At 35.4% G+C, this 24,485-nt stretch overlaps 1 protein-coding gene and 1 pseudogene across 2 annotated transcripts; one reads left to right on the forward strand and one right to left on the reverse strand.

Moving 5' to 3' along the window:
* Positions 1–14,703: 14,703 nt before the first annotated feature.
* On the reverse strand, positions 14,704–22,058 carry LOC113053213 (ras-related protein M-Ras-like). 2 transcript variants are annotated; one of them, XM_026218053.1, is made up of 6 exons: positions 21,856–22,058; positions 18,723–18,929; positions 18,128–18,281; positions 17,899–17,998; positions 15,667–15,746; positions 14,704–15,457 (listed from the first exon to the last, which is right to left on the reverse strand). In XM_026218053.1, the coding sequence occupies exons 2-6, from the start codon at positions 18,913–18,915 to the stop codon at positions 15,355–15,357; spliced, it is 630 nt and encodes a 209-aa protein (XP_026073838.1). In that variant the 5' UTR covers positions 18,916–18,929; positions 21,856–22,058; the 3' UTR covers positions 14,704–15,354. The 2 variants fall into 2 exon arrangements, with proteins under 2 accessions (XP_026073838.1, XP_026073839.1); XM_026218054.1 differs by lacking the exon at positions 21,856–22,058 and adding an exon at positions 20,635–20,921.
* Positions 21,614–24,272, forward strand: LOC113053817 (transmembrane protein 177-like; annotated as a pseudogene).
* The last annotated feature ends 213 nt before the right edge of the window (positions 24,273–24,485 follow it).

The raw sequence follows: 24,485 nt of genomic DNA on the forward strand, positions 1-24,485 counted from the left end.
TATTCAATTTCAGCAATTTATTGGGGTAGAAACATGATTGTGTCATTAAAAAGTTGATATAAAAACTGACTTAATTAATTTAAATGTTTATACCATTTCATGTGTGTTGATTGTTATATCTAAAAATAAATGGATTTTGAATGAATTGATTTAGAATAATTATTACTAGTTATTTATTTTAACCTTATGTATTATAATTATATTCTAACTCACAGGATTCCCTATAATTTACAGCATTAGTTGAGATGGATCCTTAAATTTGTCCTTAAGACAAAGTGACATGTACACACTATTCAATGCCATTTTTGTAGTAAAAATAGTGAGTTGTGTTTAATACTGTTTCTTGTCATCTGTTTGTGGACTACCAATGTCTTTCAAAAATAGAAGAACGTTTTTCAAGACCCCCTATCTTCCATGATCTCCAGAAAATTAACATATTATACACTATCCATCACTATCCTGCTCAACTTTCAGATATGAAATATATTGGATAACTTAAATAGTAGGATATGTTTAAAATGTCAAGAATCTTGTGCAAGCAAACATCACATATGGAAGACATTGTGAGGTTATTAAGTAAGTGTGAAATGTAAATCAATTTTGAATAATTATGTAAGCCAAATATGTGAGGCTAAAAACTGATAGGCTGAACAGTGATAGAGACCTCAGTCTAAATTTATTTTATTTTATTATAGTTTATAGAATAACAGTGGTGTGAACAAACCAAGTAATTGCCTTGTAAGTGGAGACATGCTCTTTTAAAAGGAAATGATTCACACACAACAGCTATAAAGTATGACACAATGAATGGAGACCCATCATGTTTATGTTAAACTTCTGATTGATTGTCTGAGAGGCTGTGTTTCAAAATTGTCTACTTAGAGATGTGTGGGGAAAAAAGCATATTAGTGCATGGAAAGATTATTGTAGTCAGTGTATACAAATGTGCATTCTGATCTCAAACACTTAAATGTATACACCTCTGCCAGACCTAGACTTTAGGTACACATCAAAAATGTGTGCCATTGCTGTCAGTGGACTGATGCTATGATATATCAAGCCCTCTTGACCCCAGTTATGTGGTAATGTCATTTGTGACCCTGCATCACAAAATTTTGATTTATACATCACAAGAAACTGAATAAATAAGCTTTCCATTGATGTATGGTTTGTTAGTATATGACATTATTTGGCCAAGAGACAACTAATCTGGAAGAAAATCTAAATACTGAAAAAATCGCCTTTAAAGTTGTCCAAATTAAGTTCTTAGCAATGCATATTACTAACCAAAAATTAAGTTTTAATATATTTACAGGAAGAAATTACAAAATATCTTCATGGAACATGATCTTTACTTAATGTTTTAATGATTTTTGGCATAAAAGAAAAATCTATCATTTTGATCCACAGAATGTATCTTTGGCTCTTTTTAGATAAAAATATACCCCAGTGACTTAAGACTGGGTTTGTGGTCCAGTGTCACATTTTTAATTGGACCACCATGTGCATTTGATAAAGGTCACAGGCTTTTTTTTCTTGCCAAATGCTGAAAATCATTATGTATATAAAGTGTACTTTTAAACAGATTTCATAAACTGGAATGTACACTGGAATTAGTTCCAACACCCACTTTGAAGAAACGTAACGTTCTGTATGCTTGTCCACAGCTGTTTTAAAGGAACAGTTTATGTGAAAAATTATAAATGTTAGATTTCTGAACATTTATTTCCCCTCAGGCCATCTAAGATGCAGATGAGTTTCCTTTCAAATTCAAATGTTTATTTTTCATTTAATAAAGTATTGTATATTATGTGCTGCAACTATTTCAGTGTTTTTCCAGACACTTCAGATTTTAGGCATTTATAGATTTGATTCTTCTGCTAGAATGTTCCAAGGGGCTTCGCAGAAAGCCAGCCTATAAGGCATGATACCTCAAATCCTGCAACTTGTTGAGGAGATCTGAGTGATCAGACTTCCAATATCAAAAATCCTATAGACTCACATTGACAGAGGGACTATAGCCATATTTGGGGACTGAAATATCAGTATGCCTCAGGTACCATTTATAAAATGCAAAGAAAATATGTAAGCAACCCCTGGCTATCATCCGTAGCATCATGGCATCATGGGGGTGAATTTTAGGCAAGCACCACTCATATTTTCTGTAATTCATCTCCATAACAGCCGTCAAACTGCTCCGTTCCAAATCACTCCTAATTCTCAATCTGCCTGGCACACATGGAGAAAATGCAAATGAATTTGATAACAGAACCAGAGAAACACTGTAGAAAAACTGCAGCAATGCTACAAATGTCCCAAGATTCTGGCATATCTCACATACATAAGAAATATAAGATTTAATTTACTTTCATTCATTACATTTTTCTCCGAAAAGACAAAGGCAAATGAGGAACAACAAAAGATTACTCACAAAGAAATGGGTTTTAGATTCACTTCTACAAGTAAAACAAACCATATCTACTGTATGTGGGACAAAGTAATATGCGTGTAATATGAAGTACTGTTAGTCTAGGCCAAATATTTTTTATTGCCCAATAATAACATCATATCAAAAACTGCTCAGGAAATGTCTCCAAGTTTTCAAGAAACCTCTGACAGCTTGTCAGGTCTGATTCTCCTGGGTTAAACTTTACTCTCTAAGGATTTGCACTGACTTTGTGAACCTCCTGCTGTAGGTGTGGGGATGAATGCTTTCTGAATTCCCACTGCCTTAACAGTGGGATAATATTGATCAATTGTGTGACAAAGTATGCTCACGGTAACAGCATATATGCAGAGAAGTCAAACAGAGCAAAAATGCTTCATGCCTTGAAGCCACTCTTGTGATGTAAACTGGAGGAAGCAAAACACATTTTGTAAGCTACTTATTCGGCAATAAGTTGGTATGTTTTGTTAATAACCTTGCATCATCAGCTGACACAATGCTTCACAGATTGAAATGCTCATGTTTCCATTGTGTTGCCAATGACAATAATACTCTATTTGGAATATTTCAGATTTTTGACAAAAATGAAATAAATTTTATATGTTTTTGCTGGTGGTCATATGTATGCAAAGTGTGTCAGACACAATACCACTGCGATTTAACAATCATTGCTTGTTATACAACAGTGATTGTTTCTACTCAAGAGTACACAAGTTCAATTATGTTTAAATGTTTGAAAGGCTTTCAAATGGAAACAATCACTTGTGAACTGGGCCCTTCTTTTAGTTTGATTCATTTTACATTAAGCAGTGCAATCCTGACAAATCACATACCTGCAAAGTAAACAAGAATGTGGCCAACAATTACTAATGAATGGATTCAGATGGAGCTTTTGGCAGACATAACCATCTCCACAGGAAGCCCTTCACAATAATCAAAGGGCTATGTACCGTGTACACAGAGATGTTCATTAATGTATACTTTCAAAAATCATTTCAGTAATATAACATTAAGCCAATGTATAATTGTTTGTTTGTTTTCCCAGAAAGCATGGCAAATAATAGTCTACAGTAAAAATTGTCTTGCAAATGCCTTCTCTTATGAAATCATCTATGTTTCTACTTCCAAGAAAAGAAATTTAAGTCATAAGATACTGTTACAGTCCACAAGCATTTTTGAAACTAATGAAAAGTATTGTCTAATATCCTTCCCACACAAGTAAAATGTTCAGATTTTGTTGCTTATTTGAAATATGTAATTTAATTAAGTGTGGCAAGCAGTTTTTGAGACTTCAGGAAGTATTATAAATATGACGGCAGGGAAAACAGACTTTCGTTAAAAGGGACTTTAATACGAACCACATATAACACAATGTCCTGAAAACCATCCACAACACTCTAGCTATAATAAGGCTAGTTTTTCTCAACTAATAATTTCTGTAACATGTAACATTTTTCCCCCATTAATTAATGTTTAAAAGGGTGTCAAGAATCATGTATGTCAAGAAAAAAAAGTGTCAAAATATGCTTGAATATGCATGAAGATTGAAAACAACTGCAGCAATTATCTCTGTGTGACCAGTTGTTCCAGCCTATAATAATACAGGGTGATACTGTTAACATGCTGATGGAGCAGAAGGCAGATATTTTTCCACCAGGGACTTCAGGAACACATGGTTTTTATGTTTTTAGCATACTCACAGTTTCCTTGACAGACACTGTATTAATGCTGTTTGCGGCACAGCGCTATAGTAATGATGTTGTTTGGGAGCTTGGCAATGCACAGAATGCCAAGTAGGAGAAAAGCAATGTTTCTCCCTCAAATCAGACAAAGTGATGTGTCCGATGTGCCAAGTGCCCTTGTTATCCATCATCTCCCTCCTGCAACTGCCAGTGTATTTATGTATTTTCCCCCAGAAACAATAAAGCATTACACATGAAAATGTTTGCAGAGTGTGCTTCTACGGAGTTGCAATTGGCAAGTTAGTTGTTCATTTTCGAATCTCTCTCCTCAGCAAAAACTGGCTGATATCTCAGGTGGGCATCTCAGAGCTTCGTCGGCGTTTGTACAACACACTGTCACATTAGAGAGTCACAGCTGGAAGGCATGAAGTTCTTCAGCAGATCCTGTCTGTAATGCAGTCTCCTGTTGAGGCAATCCAGCTTAACCAGCAATGTCGACTGTGCCACTTAAAGCCTTAACACAGCTGGAGACATTGCCTAGAGTAATCAATGAGCACCGATGTGGCACGTGATGCCAGTTATACCGGTGAAAAAATTTGAATCTGTTTCCTGATATAACTTAATCTCTCTGATTTTAAGAAAGCCCATAAAACCAACTAAACCCATGACTCTATGTCTATATATATGTGTATTGTGTTTTGTCTGTTTTGTATATTTCTATATTCTTTATCATTATCTTTGTCCTGTCGTGTCACCATCATTCTGTAGCATTGTGGAGCTTCTGTCACTAAAACTAATTCCTTGTATGTGTAAACTTTCTTCTGTCAGACAAAATAGTGGATATACAGTAGTATTCCATTCAGTTTACATTGATGCATTTGGTAGAAGCTTGTATTTAAAGCATTTTTGTCAGTGTCACATTTTGGTTTCTTTTTAGCTCCCATCTGTCCTCATTTTGGTTAATTTCCTGTTCTTATCAGTTAATCCTCATGCATTAGTTTCCACCTGTGTAATATGAATCATCTCATTTGCTCCTTAGTTTGACTTCCTTTATAAGCCCTCAGTTTCTGTTTCTTCTTTGTCTTGAATTGATTTCTATGGTCAATGTGGTTTATGTTTATTAAAAGATTCCTTTATCTCCACTCGAACCACCTGACAGTCAGTTCATGCATTCCCTGAGTCAAACCCATGACCTTGGTGTTGCTAGTGCAATGAGTTACAGGAATCCATCTAATTTATCAAACATAGAAGGTCATCTGGTTATTCTAGTAAACACAGAAGATTACCATAAAATACACAGTGTAGTATGCTATTCCAAATGGCCTCGGTTATTTCCCGTCTTTCCACACCTGTGACTTGTCTTTAATTATTGAGTGTTAAAAACACTTCTGTGTTGTTCCACATGTCATATAACATTGCATACAATTTCTTACAGCTGTAGGAGGAGTTTGTGACAATTCTCTTTGGACTCAGTTAGATAGGAACATGGTAAGCAGTGCATGTTCAATTAATTCTGTTCAATTTAACTGTTAATACTTACAAAGTAATAATTTCCCATAATGCAAAGCATGTCTTTTGAGTGTACTATATCTAATTAGGATGTAGCTATAGTACACTATGTTATGTAAGATTTGTTTAACTCTGGTCTAATATTTAATCAACACTATCAGGGTGTTTTAGCCGCATTCAAGTGGCTTTCAAGCATGATTGAGGTAAATTTGACCATGTTCTCAAAGTGCTGGCATCTGCACAGCTTTTGTTGCACGTGCCAATTATGCCTTTTGTCAGTCTTATGGCACATCAGCTGCAAGTGCTTTTAAATATGAATCACAAAATAGCTAATGGAACACTGGTGCCAGAAGAGTATGGAACAGTGATAGCTCATCAGTGCAGCACCTCTCATTCAATCTCTTATGTTTCAATTAGTGTTATTTTTTTTTTATTATCGAGTTCACCTTAAGAACCGTTTTTTTTTTTTTTTTTCTGGTTGTACAATTTTGTCTATTGTCTTTTTCGTTTTTTCTATTGTAAAATAATGAAGGACTGACATGAGGGTAAGTGAAAATATATGTCATGACCTCTTTTTTTTTTTTCAAATATCAGGCATTGCTTGTGGACATCAGAGGTGCTTTATTCTTGAGAAACACGGTGAGGTGAGGAATTTAATAATGCCGTTTGCTCTTAATTTTGCTTTTGAATTTTCAAAAAGCAGAAATGCTATTCTTTGCCAAATGCTGAACTCATTTCAAGTATATTGGTAAAAATGATAAATTGTAGAAACAATTCATACTTTAATTTCTTTTTCACTCATACTGTGAAATATTTTAATGGTTGCATGAGCAACCAGGTAATCACACTGATTTGGATTAAAGTAGAACTTTCCTGAAGTCGGACATCACAAAAATGAATGACGGCAGTAATGTGTCTCCCTGAGAATAACTGAGGAACTGCTCCACTTGAATCATAAGTGTTTGTGATTTCCTAAAAAAGAAGCGGCTAATAAAAGTGTTTTGCTCAGGAGTCAGAGTTCACAGGTGGCACTGTATGTTTTTGATTCACTACAGAGAGATGGCTCAGAAGAGTATTTTGCTGGGGAATCTGACTTTATTGGCTGCACTGTTGTTTTTCATTCACTACAAAGAACCAGCTCATAAAGGTGTTTTTCACTGGGACTCCAGCTGTTGCAGTGAAGAGTGTTAAATGGTACATTTGCCAAAATGTCACTAATTTGGCCACCTCTCTCAGTTTAAAGAAATGTTGTTAATTTTTTATTAATAAATAAATTGATGTATTTATTTATTTTACATCATAACTTGAGATTACCTTGTGGCATGACTAAACTTCTCAGTATTCTCAGTAGAATTTTAATGGGGGAAATTCTTGCAATACTCGCAGTGAATTAACAATTAGGTAACTGCTAGGACTGGCTAACTGCTGTGAACCGGACTTGTGTGGCTTTGTTTTATTCAGAAAGACTTCTAAATATTCAAATGTTCAACATATGGTCTTGTTATTGATAAGAGTTAAATGTCAGCAGCTCAACAAGAACAGTAAAGAAATGTGTGCAGTCTAAAGTGTACTGTAGATAGCTTTGAAGAACATTACTGGGAAGACACACTTGTGTCCATTCATAGCATTCTCAGTTATGAACTGAACAGATATCATGGTGAGATGGTAACAAAATGTGAAGGTTTCAAAAAATCCTAAAGATCCATACAAATGGAGGAAAAATGCGACAGAAGCATCCATTCTGGAACTGCTTCTGAAAGCCTGTAGATTGTAATGTTTGTGTGAGTGCTCTCACAACATCTCTACTGCACTGTAAAAAAAAATCCCGTAAAAAAACGGTAAAATTCCGGCAGCTGGGGTGCCGGAAAATTACCGTTAAATAACGTGCACATTAAGTAACAGTAATTTTCCGTAATTCAAAAATACAGTTTTTTGCTGTAATTTTACATATTTTCTGTATTTTCTTCAGCTTTTAATGTTTGATAAGATGTTTTACATAAATATTGTGGAAAGTTAATAAGAAAAAAACCATTAAATTATCATAAAGTTTGAACACTGCTTTAATTCAAATAATCAGCCGTAAGTGCAAAAATGTGTTTTAATAATTTATTGACCAATCTGCAAGAATATACAAATAGTTTGTTCAGGACTGCAATTTACTAATATTCTTTGTACAAAACTGCAACAATATACCAGTATAGAGATTATAGCTAAACTGCAACAATATTCCAATAAAAAAATAAGCCCAAAAGTTTAAATTAGATCACAACTGCAACCACATACAATTCAGTTTTTTTTCATAACTGCAACAGTATATAATATATATATATATATATATATATATATTTAATAACTGCAACAACACACAAAAGAATTGTTCAAAACTGCAACAATATAGCAAATTGGTAAACAAATAAAAAATAAGAATTAATTTGTCCTTAAAACTGAACCACCTGTGAACAGATTAATTCATCTTGACAACAGATGATGCATTAAAAAAAAAAAAAATCAACCATGAAAGCAAATAATCAGCAAGTATTTTAAGTCTTTGACACTGTCAAGAATTTCTGCTAGGCAATGTAGGAAGATCTGACACTCCAAGTTTTACTCCATCCTTTCAAAGTCCGCAATCTTGTTAATCAGTGAAAGAACCTTTGGACTGACTGCTGATTTCTTTCTCGATGTGGTCTTCTCCACTTTCGATCCCTTCTCGGGGTTCATCTTAAAAAGGAATCTGTTGAGTAAAAAAAACATATTTAGTAATAAAACATGGACTGTACCATATGCTGTGAATATATTTAAAATAAAAGCAGAACAATAAGAACTTGTAAAGGGCATGCTTGTGGTGGATGTTGTGAAGAAGTATGTGAGAGGTAGTTGTGTGTGAGGCAGACTAAGAAGGTTGTGACAATGTAAGAGAGTGTGTTGTGTGAGGATGAGAGTGTGAGGATGCATGTAGGGCTGCACAATTAACCACATGCAGTTGTCAGATGCATTTGCAGATGAATCGCATTAGATTATGAACAGGATACTGCATAGCTTGTCAGTGAACTACAGCTCTGTTTATTAAATGTTGCTTAATTTGAAAACAGGTGATGGATATTTACTACTAATCACAGGACCGACTTTAATGACGAGACACGCCTGAAAAACGCATGTGATTAATTATGCAGCCCTAGAAGGTTGTGTGGGGATGCGTGTGAGAGTATGTTAGTGTGTGTGAGAGTGTGTGTGACTGTCTATGTGAGAATGTTTGGATGTTTGTATAAGGAAGTGTGTGTGAGAGGATGCGTGTGTGAGAGTGTGTGAGTGTAAGGATGCATTTGTAAGAATATGTGAAAGTGTATAACTGTGTGTGAAGATGCGTGTGAGAGTGTGTGTGTGTGAGAGAGAGAATGTGTGTGAGGTTGCATGTGTAACTGTCTATGTTAGAGTGTGTGGATGTTTGTATTAGAATGTGTGTGAGAGTGTGTGTGAGGATGCGTGTGTGAGAGTGTGTGAGTGTAAGGATGCATTTGTTAGAGTATGTGAAACTGTGTAACTGTGTGTGTGATGATGCGTGTGAGAGTGTGTGTATGAGTGAGGAAACGTTTCTGAGAGTGTGTGTATCTGAGAGTATGTAAGTGTGAGGATGCATTTGAGAGAGTGAGTGTGTGTGTGTGTGTGTGTGTGTGTGTGAGGATGCATGTGTGCAAATGTGGACGTGAGTGTGCGAGTGTGAAGATGCATTTGTGAGTGTGTGTATGTGAGAGTGTGTCAGTTTGAGGATGTGTGTGTGACCGTGTGTATATGTGAGAGTGTGAGGATGCATATGTGACATTGAGTGTGTGTGTGAGAATGCATGTGAGAGAATGTGTATGTGAGTGTGAGGATGTGTGTGTGTGACTGCGTGTATGTGAGTGTCTGTGTGTGTGAGTAGGCATGTGTGACTGTGTGTGGGTGCGTGTGTGACTGTGTGTGAGAGTGTGTGTGTTAGAGTGAGTGTATGTAAGGATGCGTAATTCAGTGTGTGTTGAAAAAGTGTGAGTGTGTGTGAGAACACACGTGTGAGTGTGATATGTGTGAGAGTGAGTGTATGAGTGTGTGTTTTTACCTTTGCACAATCTCTTGCGTTTCTCCTTGGTTTCCTGGGTATGAAATGTTCAAGCAGTTGTATGAAGCAAACATCAGAGCGTTGCAGAAGATGGTGATGTGGTCGTTAACTATGACTGGGTGAACAGAAAACATAAAGTTCATAAACCATAAACACCACAACTATTACAAGTGTAATATGTGAACATCTTTGCATTTTGCAACTCACCCTTTCATGTTGACCATGGTTTTAGCACTCACTGAACTTATCTGTAAGGAGAAAAAAAGCATGTAAATGTGAAATTTTAAGGAAATCTACAAAAATACAAAGAAATATATTGATAAATGTTTTATATCTATGGTTCTGAACCTTATCTGCGCCACCTGTTCATCCCTATCAGTGAGTCTATCAATAATCCCTATAAGCTATAACAGTCTTTAATTATAGAAGGGTGATTAAAACAGAAGTTGTGAAACTTTTTTCCCTAGGCGTAGATTACAAGATTACAAGGTTATATGAATTCTCAGATGACACACTGCAGACATTGTTTTTTCATTCACAATTTTAACTGGTCAATGGTTTCACCAGCTTTTTGAAACACTTTTAATATTTTAAATATTTGCTTAACCGATAGACAGATATAAAGGGTAACCAACAGAAATAATTTATTAAAAAGTGATTAAATACTGACTGTAACGATATTTCAGACCCTCAATAAGACTATATCTGGAAGTAAAAGAGTAAAACATGCAGACAAATTAAAGTAGTTAAGTGAATTTCATTATACAAGCGTAATAACCAGTGCTTGAAGAGGGAGAAATGCAGACGAACATAACGTTTCAAATCGCGCGTCACTTTAAGCGCTGGTCCTAATGAGTCTGTTTCTAAATTCAGAATTTTCATCCAATCTCGCCTCGAAAAATATGATTTTTTTTTTTTTTTTTTTTGCTTTTAGACGACGCCTACTATTATGTATATCAAAACTGATTAAAAACACTGCATTATGCGTCGAAGTTCGGTAAAGTTGGCAACATCTACATATTCGAACTTAACATTAACTGAGCTAACTGTTAAATTTATGAGTTCTTAAACCACAAATGATAATAATATTTAATAACAGTATCGTAGACAACCAGCTAACGACTTTCCTTAAAGTAAGCCTGTTTTTCCCTCAGGGACAAAATAACATTAGAAGTTAACGTTACCCACACTTAACGACTAACGGCACTGGTCAGCGCCGAAGTTTGAAATACTGGTTTAACGATTCAAAAAGGTAAACATTCTAAATTTTAGAACTCATATATAGTAGAAATAGCATTTAGTAATGACCAAAATGAGAAAACATGAACTTTACCTGCTTATTTTCGCCTCAGATTGAAGATTGACCGTGAAACTGAAGGTCGAGTTATTCCTTCTGCGCGCGCAGCAGCTCCACTGCGTGCTTGGAGGAGAATGTGTCCTTGCGCTAGGGCGGGAATTCCTTCAGTTCGAATATTACATTTTTTTTTTTTTTTTATTTTAATATCAGCATATTATTATATTATTATATCAAATTATGAAACGGTACTATGAGAATAAATCCGTAATAAAACACCAAACTGAGCAGAACTATTTTGACAAGCGGAAGAAGATGTGGTCAGTTGACAGTACTTTGGAAATACGATTCTTTCGAGAAGGATTTTTCAACAAACCTGTTCAAAAAAGGATTAACCTGCTCTTTTATGCAAACACGCAATGTAGGCTACATATACAACATATTATATCAATAGTAATAATAATAATAATAATAATAATGAACGTTAACTTTTGTACAGTTGTTATTTATATTTTTAATCTATTAAAAAATATGGCATTATATTATTAATGCCACACACACACGTACACACACACACACATACTGCACATACTACATATAAATATAGCGCATTATGTGAAATAAATCTTCAAAAATATTTTTGGGACGTTATGCACATTGACATGTTTTTCATGTGATTTTACATAAGATATGTAAATTTACAGTCTCTTTCTGTAATTTTACAATTTTAAACTGTATTTCAAAATTACGTGGAAAAAACTGTAAAATAAAACAGTAAAATTCCGTAAAATTACAGTTTTTTTTTACAGTGTGTAACAGTAGGAGGTGAACCTGACCTTCCTGTAAGCATGTGTAAATGTCTGGAGTTTTAAGCCATGTGATTAAAAACGGATGCAATAAGATATTAATGCATGCTACTTTTTTTTTTTGAGGAGTTTTTCCCTTTTTTTCTGAGCTATTAGTTCCCTATCACAGGGGTCTTCTAAAGTCACATCCACTCTCCACTACCACTATCTCTTACTAGTACAGATGGTCTTCTAAATGCAGTTTTCTTATTTAATCTTTACATTAACCCTAACCTAACTGTCATTCAAAACCTGATTCTTCTGTTGAGCACAAAATATATTTCAAAGAATGTTGGTAACCAAACAGTTGACTGTAGCCAATGACTTCATAGTTTCTTTTCTTTTCTTAATATTAAGGAAGTCAATTAGTGTCAACTGTTTGGTTACCAACAATTTTCAAAATATTGTGTGTATGTGTGTGTGTTTATGTGTATGCTTTTGTTAAATGATGACAGGATTTTCATTTGTGGGTGAACTATCCCTTTAAAAGATGTTTTATTTTGCATGGAGCAGTTCACCAAGGGGCCTGACTTTGAGATCACATGTCCAGCCGATTGCCACTCACAGCACACCATTAATGGCTTTGCAACATGAGCATCAAACCAATTATATTTGAACCATTTTCCAACTAGCAGCAGCTGGCGATTGCACAGGCCGAGGCAGAATCAAGTTATTATTTAAGAGCTTCATTTAAGCACAAATCAAATACTGAGCTCTTTAAAATTCAACATTTTATTCCATTTTTTTTTTTTTTTTTTTTGCTGACACTCAGAATTTGATGATGGATGTTAGAGCCAGGCTCAGAGAACAGCGTGAATCCTCAAAGGAACTGTGTTAAATGAAGAACTAGAAAAGTTGCTTTGAAACCTCATCATTTTGGGAGGGAAACAGATAAGATACAAAATTTATTCACTGTAACTTCAAAATTCTCAAGTTTTCCTTCTACATGTATTGAATAGGCAGAATTTTTTATTACCTTTCATGAATATTAAATCTGCAATCCATAGCAAAAGACATGAAGCATATTACACTATAATTGTAGATAAAACTGGGATGCTAAAAGTGTAGAATACTAGAAAGTTCATAAGTGAATCCAATATCAGCTTCAGCAAATGTCTGTGTTTTATTGCCATCTGCTGGTGTAGGCAAGAGTGTTTCCAGGTGTGTTATATCCAGTGTTACATTCAGTGCAGACAGTTATATCCGTAACTTTCTCACCCAAGCAAACTTGGCATGTTCATGCTTTTTTCATAATGACACGCATGTTGAAAATCTTATCAGGGTGAAAAAAAAAAAGAGCAAACAAAGCATTTGTTGCACAGCAATATCAAACCTGCATGTTTTTCTAAATTAAAAAAAATGTTAACATATAACCAGTGATTACTGCTCAACAAACCTTGTCCAGATCTATTATATCATATAACATAATAACACGGAACTAGATTGATAAGAAACTCTGATCTCGTGAACAGAAGTGAACTACTACAATGGTTTATCACTAATAGCAGGGCTCTAAGTATGAAGTGTTTAATGTCATTCACCAACTAAAGAAAAAACTAATACTTTTAAGGGTTCAAAAAGGAATGTATTGTTAGGTTACTGTGATTTTGCTTTTATGTGAACTTTATTTAAACCAAACTGAGAAAATCTAATACATTGTAAGACCTGATGTTAACAAACTATAACAATATAAATCCCAATTCAACAGCAAGGTTTTATATGGTTCCAAAGCTGTACTTTAAAAACATTACAGCGTCATTTGGCTTAGGGTCCCATCGTGCTTTTAGTGGCAGACGGGATCAGCTTTTACAGGCATGTCCTTTAAGAACAGTTAGAGGAACCAGTGGCTAAGAAATTGATTATTTATCAGACTGGCACAGACACATCAATCGGTTCAACATAGACTGAAAAAATATAGATGTGAATCATTACCCTACATTTTTTTAATTGGATGAATGAAACATTTTTTTTTTTTCAGTGTAGAGGACACTGAGACACAGGAGGTTTGACAAACTGTTGATTATTCAAGCATAAAATATAACCCATCTATCCAGCAGAATTATGCTCTTCTCTCTTGGCAACCTTCAGTCACACTCAATGCAACATATTGCACGTTGTCTCATGTTTGCCAAAGTTGCATTTGTTTGATCAAAAACAGAAATATTTTTACAATATATAATAACTGTTTTCTGTTATTATATATTTTAGAGTGTAATTTTTACCTGCTATATGATGGCAGAGCAGAATTTTCAGTATCATTACTCCAGTCTTCAGTGTCACATGATGATCCTACAGAAATCATTCTGATTTGGTGCTCAAGGAACATTTCTTCTTATTATCAGTGCTGAAAATGATTGTGCTGCTTAGTTGTGTGGAAAAATCACATTTTTTTCAGGATATATTTAATAATTTATATATAAAAAACAATATTATTATAAAAAATATATAAAGTTTAAAAGAACAGCACATATAAATGTCTTTACTGTCACTTTTAATATATTTAATGGTGAAATAAAGTATCCTTGCTTAATAAAAGTATTAATTCCTTTTTTTTTTATCTTGCTGACCCCAAACTTTTGAACAGTAATGTATATGTTTTAACTATTTTGCTTAATTTAGTCGCATGCTTTATTGATAAAAAAAACTTCCTTCAAAAACAATGTCAGCAAATCTGAAAGTGCAAAATGATAAAAAAAGCTAAGTGTTTGTAAATGGTTCAATCTTTTTTTTTTCTTCACAGAACTATCACTGTACACGTGATTTCTCAGGACATATTTCACTGATAGACAGAACATCTGTAAGTGTGCAACAAAATTCAGAACATGAGCCTTAAACACGAGTTAAAGCCTTTTATGAGTAAATACTGAAAGTGCAAAAAGTCTTGCTAGTGCAATTGGCCCTTCAATCATATCAGTACTTTTTGTGCTTAACAGTAGAGGCCATTTCGATTGTGTATCAAACACTCTATGACACTTAAGTTTCTCTAAAGAAGTTCCAATGTAGCTACAGGAAGGGAGTCTTTCTGGAAGGTTAAATGACAATATGCCTTCATAAGCTCTGCAAAACAATCATCCACATAATTACATGAACTTTTGGAAGCTGCACACAATTTTGATGTACAGTAGGTGTATGGTTTAGGTTTTGATGCATCTTTCTGGGTAGCTCCACCCATATTACAATCTTACTGGTCAAAAATGTAGCCTCACATAGTATATTAAACATCCATCATATTCTGATTAGCTCTGATTTTTGTTGTTTCGGGCAGTGCTTCACTTCGGACGCGTAGTACTGATCGCTTCTCCTCGGTCTGGCAGCAGTGATCCCTGGACTCACTGAATATGCTTCCCTGAGACAGGAAGAGATCGTCTGACTTCATGCCAGCTCTTTTGATAAAGTCTGTGGTCCTCTGATTAGTGCAGATCTCTACTCAGTCCTCTCTGGCAGCTCATGTTGCCAAACGCTGATGATTTCGACAAAAGAGGTAGTCACAAAATCAGACAGTGAAGCTTGCGAGAAGAACTCACGGATCTGTCTCCACGCCACTTTGTCTTTTTCTTCTTTTTCAGACTCCACTCTGGAACTTGCTGTCTAGAAATGCAAAGATCATTCCTGTGTCAATATCAAAATAACTGACTGAAATACGTCAGTATAAAAATAATGGATTCAAATGTTAAAGTGAGTCCAACAATCTGGGTAGGCAGAGGTAGATGATACCATTTTATATTTTACAAGCATATCAACCTAGTACATCATTTTGAAAAGACAAACCCATGTGTGAGATCATGAGTTTCATTTACCTGATAACTCGGACTAGTTCATGAAAGGCTCTGTCCACATTCATCGGAGGATCCTTGGCACTTGTTTCAATGTAAGTAATCTGAAGAAATGGTTAAGAAATCGAAATTACTGCAAGGAAGTCACTCATACAATTTCCTTCTGCCTTTAAAAAGTGCAGAAGTTCCTTAACCACTTTTAAAACTTTAAGTTTTAAATCTTACATAGCAAAGTAGGATTTTAAGTACTGTAAATATTCAAATCTTTTAATAAATGTAATGATTTATTCCGTATACAAGATCAGATTAATTACAAAAATAAACACTATAGTTAAAAAGTAAGATTTTATTTTTTCAAAAGAAATTAATACTTTTGGCAAGGATGCATTGAACGGATCAAATACTGCTGAAAATTATTTTAAATTGTAATAATATTTTATAGTATTACTGCTTTTCGGTATTATGATCAAATAAATGCAGCCGTGCGATCATAACGCATATAAAATCTGTGACGCCGTGATTTTGTAAGACATGTTCCTGGATAAACATTATTGTCCAAAAATTTAGACTTAACCCAGTCCCTACCCCTAAACCTAACCCTACCCATAATTTATTCCTAAAATCAGTGGGAAATGATAGCTGATTTAAAAGGGTGTAGAAGCACCTAACCCGGATTTGAAGCCTAAAACAGATATTTCCTGAAAAGTTATATCTCAATTCTGATTGGTTGACTGAAAAAAACAGCAAGGATGTTGATCCAGGAACATGTTGTACTCGGTGAAATCATGCTCACCATCAAATCTGACAGACCTCACATTTATGTTTATGTGTTTCTGCATGGGGATGGATGCTCAAAAATAACAAACAAAAAGCATTATAGAATTAGTAGTAGTAGAGGCTGAAATTCACCCCCTCTTAAGGCGGGTGTACATGGTGCGATTTTTGCCGTTGTACGAATTCGCATGCGATTTTTTTCAATCGTGTTGAAATCGCGTATTCTCGTATGGTCGCGGCTCATATCATTTGCGATGAATTACGAGCCGAGCAGAGTGGCTTACGAGCACTTCCCGACCTCCCGATCATTTTTAAACATGTCTAAAAAGTTTGTGAGCTATCGGTTTGAATTCATGCCATTTGTGCGGTAGAACGAGCCGATTTGTTGATCTTTCTGAAGTTGACCAATCACGAACTAGGAAAACCACAGAAGAAGAAAGACGAAGACGGCAGCGCTACGGGCGAATGTGGACTATTGACCAGGAGGATAAACTCGCTGAAGTCTGACAGGAACAGCGAGCGCTGTATGATGTTTCTAGCAACGTGTTCCAATGCCTTTTTAGTTCTCTCTCGCTCTCTCTCTCACACACACATATGTAGTTTACAGGGACTCTCCATAAACGGAACGGTATTCTATAATGTATATCCCCATACCTCTATCCATCACGGAAAATGCATGTTTAAAATTTCTATTAAACACTGTATGCCTATAGTATTTTTTTTAAGCCATTTGGTTTACGAGGGCACAGGAATTGTCACAAACCATGTTTACATTGTAATACCTATTTCAGATATTTATAAACCATATACAAGAACACACACACACACACACACACAGGGTGACCAAACGTCCCGGTTTCCTATTGCTGAAAAATAACCTGTACGTGTAGGAAACAGTCACGGCTCGTATCAGTATTTTATATGCAGTTATGAGAGAGGGAGAGCAGTTATATTAGGCGCGTTCCACTTGAAGCAGCCCTGCACAGAATGATCACCTGTATGACATCAAAGTACCGCGAGAGCGATTCAAATGCATTGGATATGTGTGCTCTCTTATCGCTCTCGTGGTACTTTGATGTCATAAAGTGATCCTTCTACGCGTGCAGCGGTGCTTCAAGTCGAACGCGTCTATCAACTTCGTGCGATTGCTTCTGGATTTCGCAGGTTGTAAAATCGTGTCGTATATCATCTCGTCCGTACGATTTTCAGATAAACTCGATCATACGATCTTCCGACCATCCGAATTCGCACCGTGTACGCCCGCCTTTACACGGACGAAAGTCATACTGATTTGAAATGGCATGAGGGTGAGTATATCATGACAGAAGTTTTATTTTTTGGGTGCACTAACCCTTTAACCACTGTCAGTCAACACAAACACACAAACCCAGACACAGACACTCTAATTGTGGGCTCACTGACAGTTAAACCCACTGTTGTCAGTCCTGCATAAAGCAGTGCTCTGATCTGAGTCGGACTCACGTTGTGTTTGGCAGCCATCTCACAGCCCTGTTCATTTGTCACTTTCCTCAGATGCACTAGGTCCACTTTGTTGGCCACCAAAACCATCGGGAAAGATTCCCTGGTGGAGACACAAAAGAAGTGCAGCATTATTATTATTATTCATTTTTTCAAAAAAGAAGGAATGTTTTGAGGTGTCAAAAATGTGTTGTAGACTTGAGTTGTGTATGAAGGACACATGATTTCGAACCGGTCTTTCACTCGTAGGATGAGCTGGTGAAACCGATCGACGTGTTCAAAACTGGCCTTGTCCGTCACAGAGAACACGATGAGGAAACCGTCACCAGTCCTCATGTACTGCTCTCGCATGGCACTGAACTCCTCTTGACCTGCTGTGTCTAAAACTGCAAAGAGCAAAGGTAATGGCCAGGTTATATACTGTGGTCATATTATACAAAGAAAAATAAAGATATTCAAATATTACCTGAAAAATATTTGAATATTTGACCTCCATCAGAGTATTTTTTTACATAAACTAACTAGTCTTTAGAAAGCAGAATGAAACATTGTCATGTACAGTATATTTTATATATTTTAGATTATTTCTTATTTTGCTTTTTCCTCAGCTTGGACTGACTTCAGCCAAATATAAACCATTTAAAAATGCTACCAATTGAAGTAGGTTTTAGCTGAATTTTCCAAGAGCCATGATCTCATTGAGGCTTGATATAGGCCTACTGATAAGGCTGCAAATACACATAACAGCATGGGACCACTAGAAGTATGAATATTACATACAGCATAATAATGAGAAATGCTACACATAATGAGATATTGGCACATACCATCCAAAATAGCCCACTGGCCATCTATCTCTGTGTGCTTCAAGTAGGAGTCTTCAATGGTAGGATCATAATCAGGCACAAAAATCTTTTGGAAAAACTGGATGGTAAGAGCACTCTTTCCCACGCCTCCATCTCCCACGACCACCAGTTTGTATGTTGGGAGGTTGTCGCTAGGAACCGCACTGGTGGCCATGATAACAGCTACACCTGAGGAGGGAGAGGAGACTGTTATCCCTGATCGTTATTTAGGCTTAAACATTAAGTAGAGGACAGATATGAGAGATTATCATGTTATAAATGAAATAAAGAAGCTAAAAGTTCAGATGAAAAGTTCAAATGAGGTTATCTATGGTTTGGGAATAAAGGATATGGCCTAGACGCGGGTAGTGTGGTTCTTTACACAACACAATCCTTGAAACTTCCAATTTCGATTTTATTGATTATTATTTTATATTTTTAAAGTAAAAAAAAAAGAAGAAAGAATTCAATTTAATAAAGCTCCGTGACGTTTCTAGGTGAATGTAACAATGAGAATAAGATGTCAAAATTAGGGCTGCACAATTAATCGAATTTCTAATGGATGCCACAATTATGTAATCATTTCAGGCAGAAATTAATCGTTCAAAGTCCACTATTATCACAAAGTCCATTATTTATAGGGGTGCTCCGATCGTGATCGGCCGATCGTTATGCGCATCTCGTCAGTAAAGCCGGTTATTTAATCAGCGGTTAATTCCATCAGGTGCGTGATTTCACATAGAGCAGCTGTTACTACACTGAGCCGTTGTTAATAGAGAAGATGCGCAAATCCACTTCATTTTCAGCGTTTATTGGCGCATCTTCTCAGTTAACAACGGCTCTGTGTAGTAACAGCTGCTCTGTGTGAAATCACGCACCTGATGGAATTAACCGCTGATTAGAGAACCGGCTTTACTGACGAGATGCGCATTAACGATCGACCGATCATGATCGGAGCACCCCTAATTATTTATATATATTTATAATTTAAAGAAGAAAACAGTCCCATGTATAGTTGATAGTTGAGCCTTAATATTATAGAAAAGCACTAAAAGGTTTCCGGTTAGAGTGTTTTCAGCTGGTTTATTTTCATATAAAATGATGGCATGCAGTTGCATCAAACAGTGATGCAAACATAATTCAGTGTAAATTGAGATAATCGTTATTAATAATTGCAATTAAAATTTCAAAGCAATAATCGATAATTATGATTTTTGTCATAATTGTGCAACCCTAGTCAAAATATTGATGATATTCATTTTTTTTTTACTTTAAATTATATATTTTTGCATTACAAATGTCTTTTAAATACTAAATATATATATTATATATATATATATATATATATATATATATATATATATATATATATATATATATATATATATATATATATATATATATATCCTTGATTCTAGTACAGAACATTAAATATCTTAAATGTACCGTAAAGTACATTTGCACCACATATGTGAAACATTCATGTTTTCATTCCTTGTCAAGATACCTCACTTTTTTAAGAAAGCAATAAATAAATAATGCACTAGCACTTATATTTAATTTTATTGCAAAAAAACAAACAATATACAACAAATAACAAGAGAACATCGACTGGCTGTGTAAGACTATTTAGCAAGATTCTTAAGTAAGTGCCCCATGTTAGCATGTATAGACTTATGGTGAAATAACCATATGAACCTAAAAGTTGATTGATTTAAGAAGAAGTGACGAATAAGTGATGTGACGTGTGGCCAAGTATGATGTCCCATACGCAAATTAGAAATTTCTCTATTACTCTAATAAGAAATTATGCTCTGCATTTAACCACTTCAAGTGTGTGACGCACACACACACAGTGAACACACCCAGAGCATAAATAAATAAATTTTCTTACCTAAAAAGACAACTCTAGCAGAGTGAAGGGTATGAAAGAACTCCGTTAGGTTAAAAAGAGGTGTTTGCCCGGCCCGTGAGGAGGTTAATGTGCACTATTCAGGGGGAAAAGTCTGTCAGTGGGTGACGGCCACCCCTTCCTGCGGCCCACAATGTGAGGAAGGAGTAGGCTAAACTTCCTTCCTAATTCCACCAGACCTTGATATTTCAGTGTTCTTGCTTTCATAAGGGAACTATGAGACACCTCTCAAACAGACACACCCATGAGAAAGAGCTCAAACTGTCCTCTTAAGATCTCTGGTCTTGTACGGTTGCTTTTTTTTTCAAAAATGAAAATGGTAATTTATTCCCTCATGTTGTTCTTTATGACTTTTTTTTCTTTAAGTGTTAAATTAATTCAAATTCAGTACATTCAAAATGGTTGATAAAGTGCAATGAACTTATCACTGTGAATTATAACTTTACTATTATAACAATAAACAAAATTGAGAAAATAAGTTTTAACCAAGTTTTGGTCTTTTTTTCACATTCAGATAAATCTAAAAAGTCAGAATTAAGACATAAAAAGAAGACATTGGAATGAAAAGTTTTTGTCAATAATTTTTATCACAATTATGAGTTAGTCAATTTAGATTTTCTATGTCATTATGGTTTACTATCTAATAATTATGACTTTTTATTCGCCAACTTTGATTTAATAAAGCATTATTTCACATATGCCTTTCATAATTATAAACATTTTAGATGCTCTAATTGCCCTTTATGCTAACACAGAACAGCACTGTTTATAGTTTTGTTTAAAGTATTAAAAATGGGTTGGAGACAGACCATTTAACTTATCTAATGTTATTACAAATGGTATCATTTATTTTCTAAATAGTTTCATTATATCATTTCCAGCCAGCTGTAAAGCTGTATTTAGTTTTCTCTTTAAAAACGCTGTTACTCAGAAGTTTCCTGCGCCCTTCTCTTCATCGACGATGACGTCACTTTCAACGCGGCGTAATGACGTATTCCGTTGGATCAGTCAGTTCAGTTATGTTTATCTCGTTTAATACACTTATGATGTTTAAAAAAAATGGCAAACTCAATCCGAATGGTATAAACCGACATCCACAAAAGGTTTATATCTGAAATTACACATGATTTTGATTCTGAGTAGGCTACTGATAAATGACAATGATCATCAAAGACCATCATCAAACTCTGGCAGGAAACTTACCAGTGATGTGTTAGCTGATTTACCAAGTGTGCAAAAATCCCGAGTCCTCCTCGACATCCCTGTAGGCTATATCTGAGATCAGAATAATCAACAGGCTCTTAGTAAACACAGCGACTTCTCTTCAGTTTAAATGAAAAATTAAGACAATTTCATCCGCCCTTATGAAATTACAGTGTAACAATCTTCACAGCGCAACTGATGATGCTATAAATAGAATGGTTTCGACGGGGTGGATGCGTTTCTTTGGCCACATTTCATAATTCTTTTATTGTGTTTTAACTTGCAGCATTACACATCTGATACAAATAAGCGTGAATATGCTCCCACAACTTTTCCTAAAACTCCGTCTTCTTCAAAACCCGTACATCGTCACATAAACTGAAGAATCTTCCCCACAAGAGCAAATGGACTATTCCTCTGTATGAAGCCTCCTCATCACTTTTAAAGCGGCAGCTAAGTTTAATACTGTATGATTGAGATGATGAATGGAGAGAAGAATAAAAAAAAAACATTTGAAAGGACAATAAAAAATAACTTTTTTTCTGTTTATCTTAAGAGGGCGACATTTGACAGATGCAATTGTAACTTTTTTTTAAATTAGAAAGGCGTAAGGTTTGGCATTTGTCACATTTCAAAAGTTGAACAACTGAAAAAAAAATAATAATAATAAAACGTGTATGGTTTCTCATGACATAACTGTGAAATGTATTCGTGTAACTAGTGCCTGTTTTAAAAGTGTGCTTTGTAGAAACAGATCAAGTTTACTGCAGAGGAAAAGAATGGCTCTCTGTTTTCTACGAGTAAAAAAAATTCCTCTAGGAGGCGCTCGGTGGCTCAAATAATAGCCTAATGTAAAAATATTCTTGAGTGAAATACAAATAGCCAATAAAGGACGCAGTTAGCCACTTATTTACAAAAACAAAATGAAGAGTTCAATTTTTTTAGACATGTAGTCCATTTTAGTGGTAATAACTATGCACTTTTATTTTGATGCTAATCCTTATTCTATTTCTATGCAGACCGCAAATCGTGTTCTTGCGGTGTTTCCATGACAGTCAGCGTCATAGACATCATATAGTCAGCGACCTGTCCTTTGAATGAGCTTAAAGTAGCAAGTAAGAGAATAAGATTTCGTATTTTTTTAGGGTATATTTTCACCAAAGACTTTGAAGAAATGTGTTTAGGGCCTAGTTCGAAAATGTAAAGAAGAGCTTGCGAGACATGAAGTGATTAAAATTTATAGCGTATTATTTAAATCAAAATGCATTTATAAACTACTTTATGGTAGTTTCTATAGTTGTTGAAAAAATATTTATATTCGCATGGTTGTTTAATTATAAGATTGGATAACATTTGATATAAAGATGATATAATTTATGATTAATATTATATCATTTTTGTTGATAGTTTGGTCAGGTGGTCAAAAGCAAGAGAGAAGAGATGGCTTCACCTTTTCTAAGACTGTGTTTATTCAGAAGTATCAGACACTGCTCCTAGTTGGCTGTGGAGGGGTAGCTTCTGCCAACATTTTTTTTTTATCACGTTTACCCAGATAATGCATACAGAAAATTGTAGCAGGCCTGGCACAAAGGAGAACCTGGAAGTCTGTCAGAGAAGCTTGAGAACGTCTTTCAAGAGGTGCTGAAAGATTCTGCTGTCAGCTTCCCTGAAAACTTCAATGCATTCGCTGTCTTCAGCTTTCACCTGATAGGAGCAGGTGTTCCATGGCTTCCCTCTGGAGTGCAGATAGGCATCCCAGCCAACTTCAACAACACCGCTGATGATCCATCGGACATCACCAACCGCACTATTCTCTTTAATAGCCGGATTGGGACACCGATTCAGGTGTTGCTCTCAAAAACTCCCTGCACGCTGCAGTGGCTCCAACATGTCTGGCATGGGCAGATCTTTGGGCTCCAGGCTGGGTCCATCATCTTCAGGGCTGGTGTTAATGTGGTTGCCAGGGGTTTAGGAGTCTGATTCTTTGAGCTATCTGACCACCGTGCAGCATGTCTGTCAAGTGATTATGCTAAGGGTGGCTTTGAGTTCTATGACAAAATCTTGATAACGGAACAAGACCCTGCGCTCTCTAATGGGCTCAGAAGGGGAAGAGATTTACGCCCCCAGTGGAAACTTGTTTCCTGGACATCTGCTGCAACTCAGACATGCCCCTTACACATCTAGACGGGATAGGATTTTAAATCTTTAAAAAAAATGAGAAAGTATGAGCTGTCTGAATATATTTCATGTACGTGCTTATTTTAGCTCTTGGATTCAATGTGAAAATCATACTGTGATACCACATTTTTATGTGAGACTGTATACAGTGCTTTTGAAATGGTGCAACACACCACTATATAACTTGTCTTCCCTTTCTCACAAATAAACAATTTAACTTAAGTCCATCATGTTCTAGTCTACAGTCAAAGTACCATGCTGCTTTTTAGTTAACATTATAATCATAAAGAGACATATTTACGTGTGCCATCAGAATGACATGAAAAACAAAATGACATTAAAGTGTGTTAGGCAATCTTGCTCAAGCACACATTGGGTGTGGTTGTTTCCCGGTCTTTACATACTAGATCACTCATTCTGTAATGACATTTCAAGTAGGTTTGGCTTTCTGT

This window comes from Carassius auratus, chromosome 34 (assembly GCF_003368295.1).
Source record: "Carassius auratus strain Wakin chromosome 34, ASM336829v1, whole genome shotgun sequence".
Classification (NCBI taxonomy): Eukaryota; Metazoa; Chordata; class Actinopteri; order Cypriniformes; family Cyprinidae; genus Carassius; species Carassius auratus.

What these genes read in the sequence shown, in the direction of transcription:
- LOC113053213 (XM_026218053.1), bottom strand. Translation starts at nt 18,915, where the DNA reads ATGGCCACCAGTGCGGTTCCTAGCGACAACCTCCCAACATACAAACTG. An exon ending in CCAGTGGGCTATTTTGGATG is followed by an intron (nt 18,282 to 18,722) that starts GTATGTGCCAAT and finishes TGCTCTTTGCAG; the next exon opens with TTTTAGACACAGCAGGTCAA. An exon ending in GAACTAGTCCGAGTTATCAG is followed by an intron (nt 15,458 to 15,666) that starts GTAAATGAAACT and finishes TTGCATTTCTAG; the next exon opens with ACAGCAAGTTCCAGAGTGGA.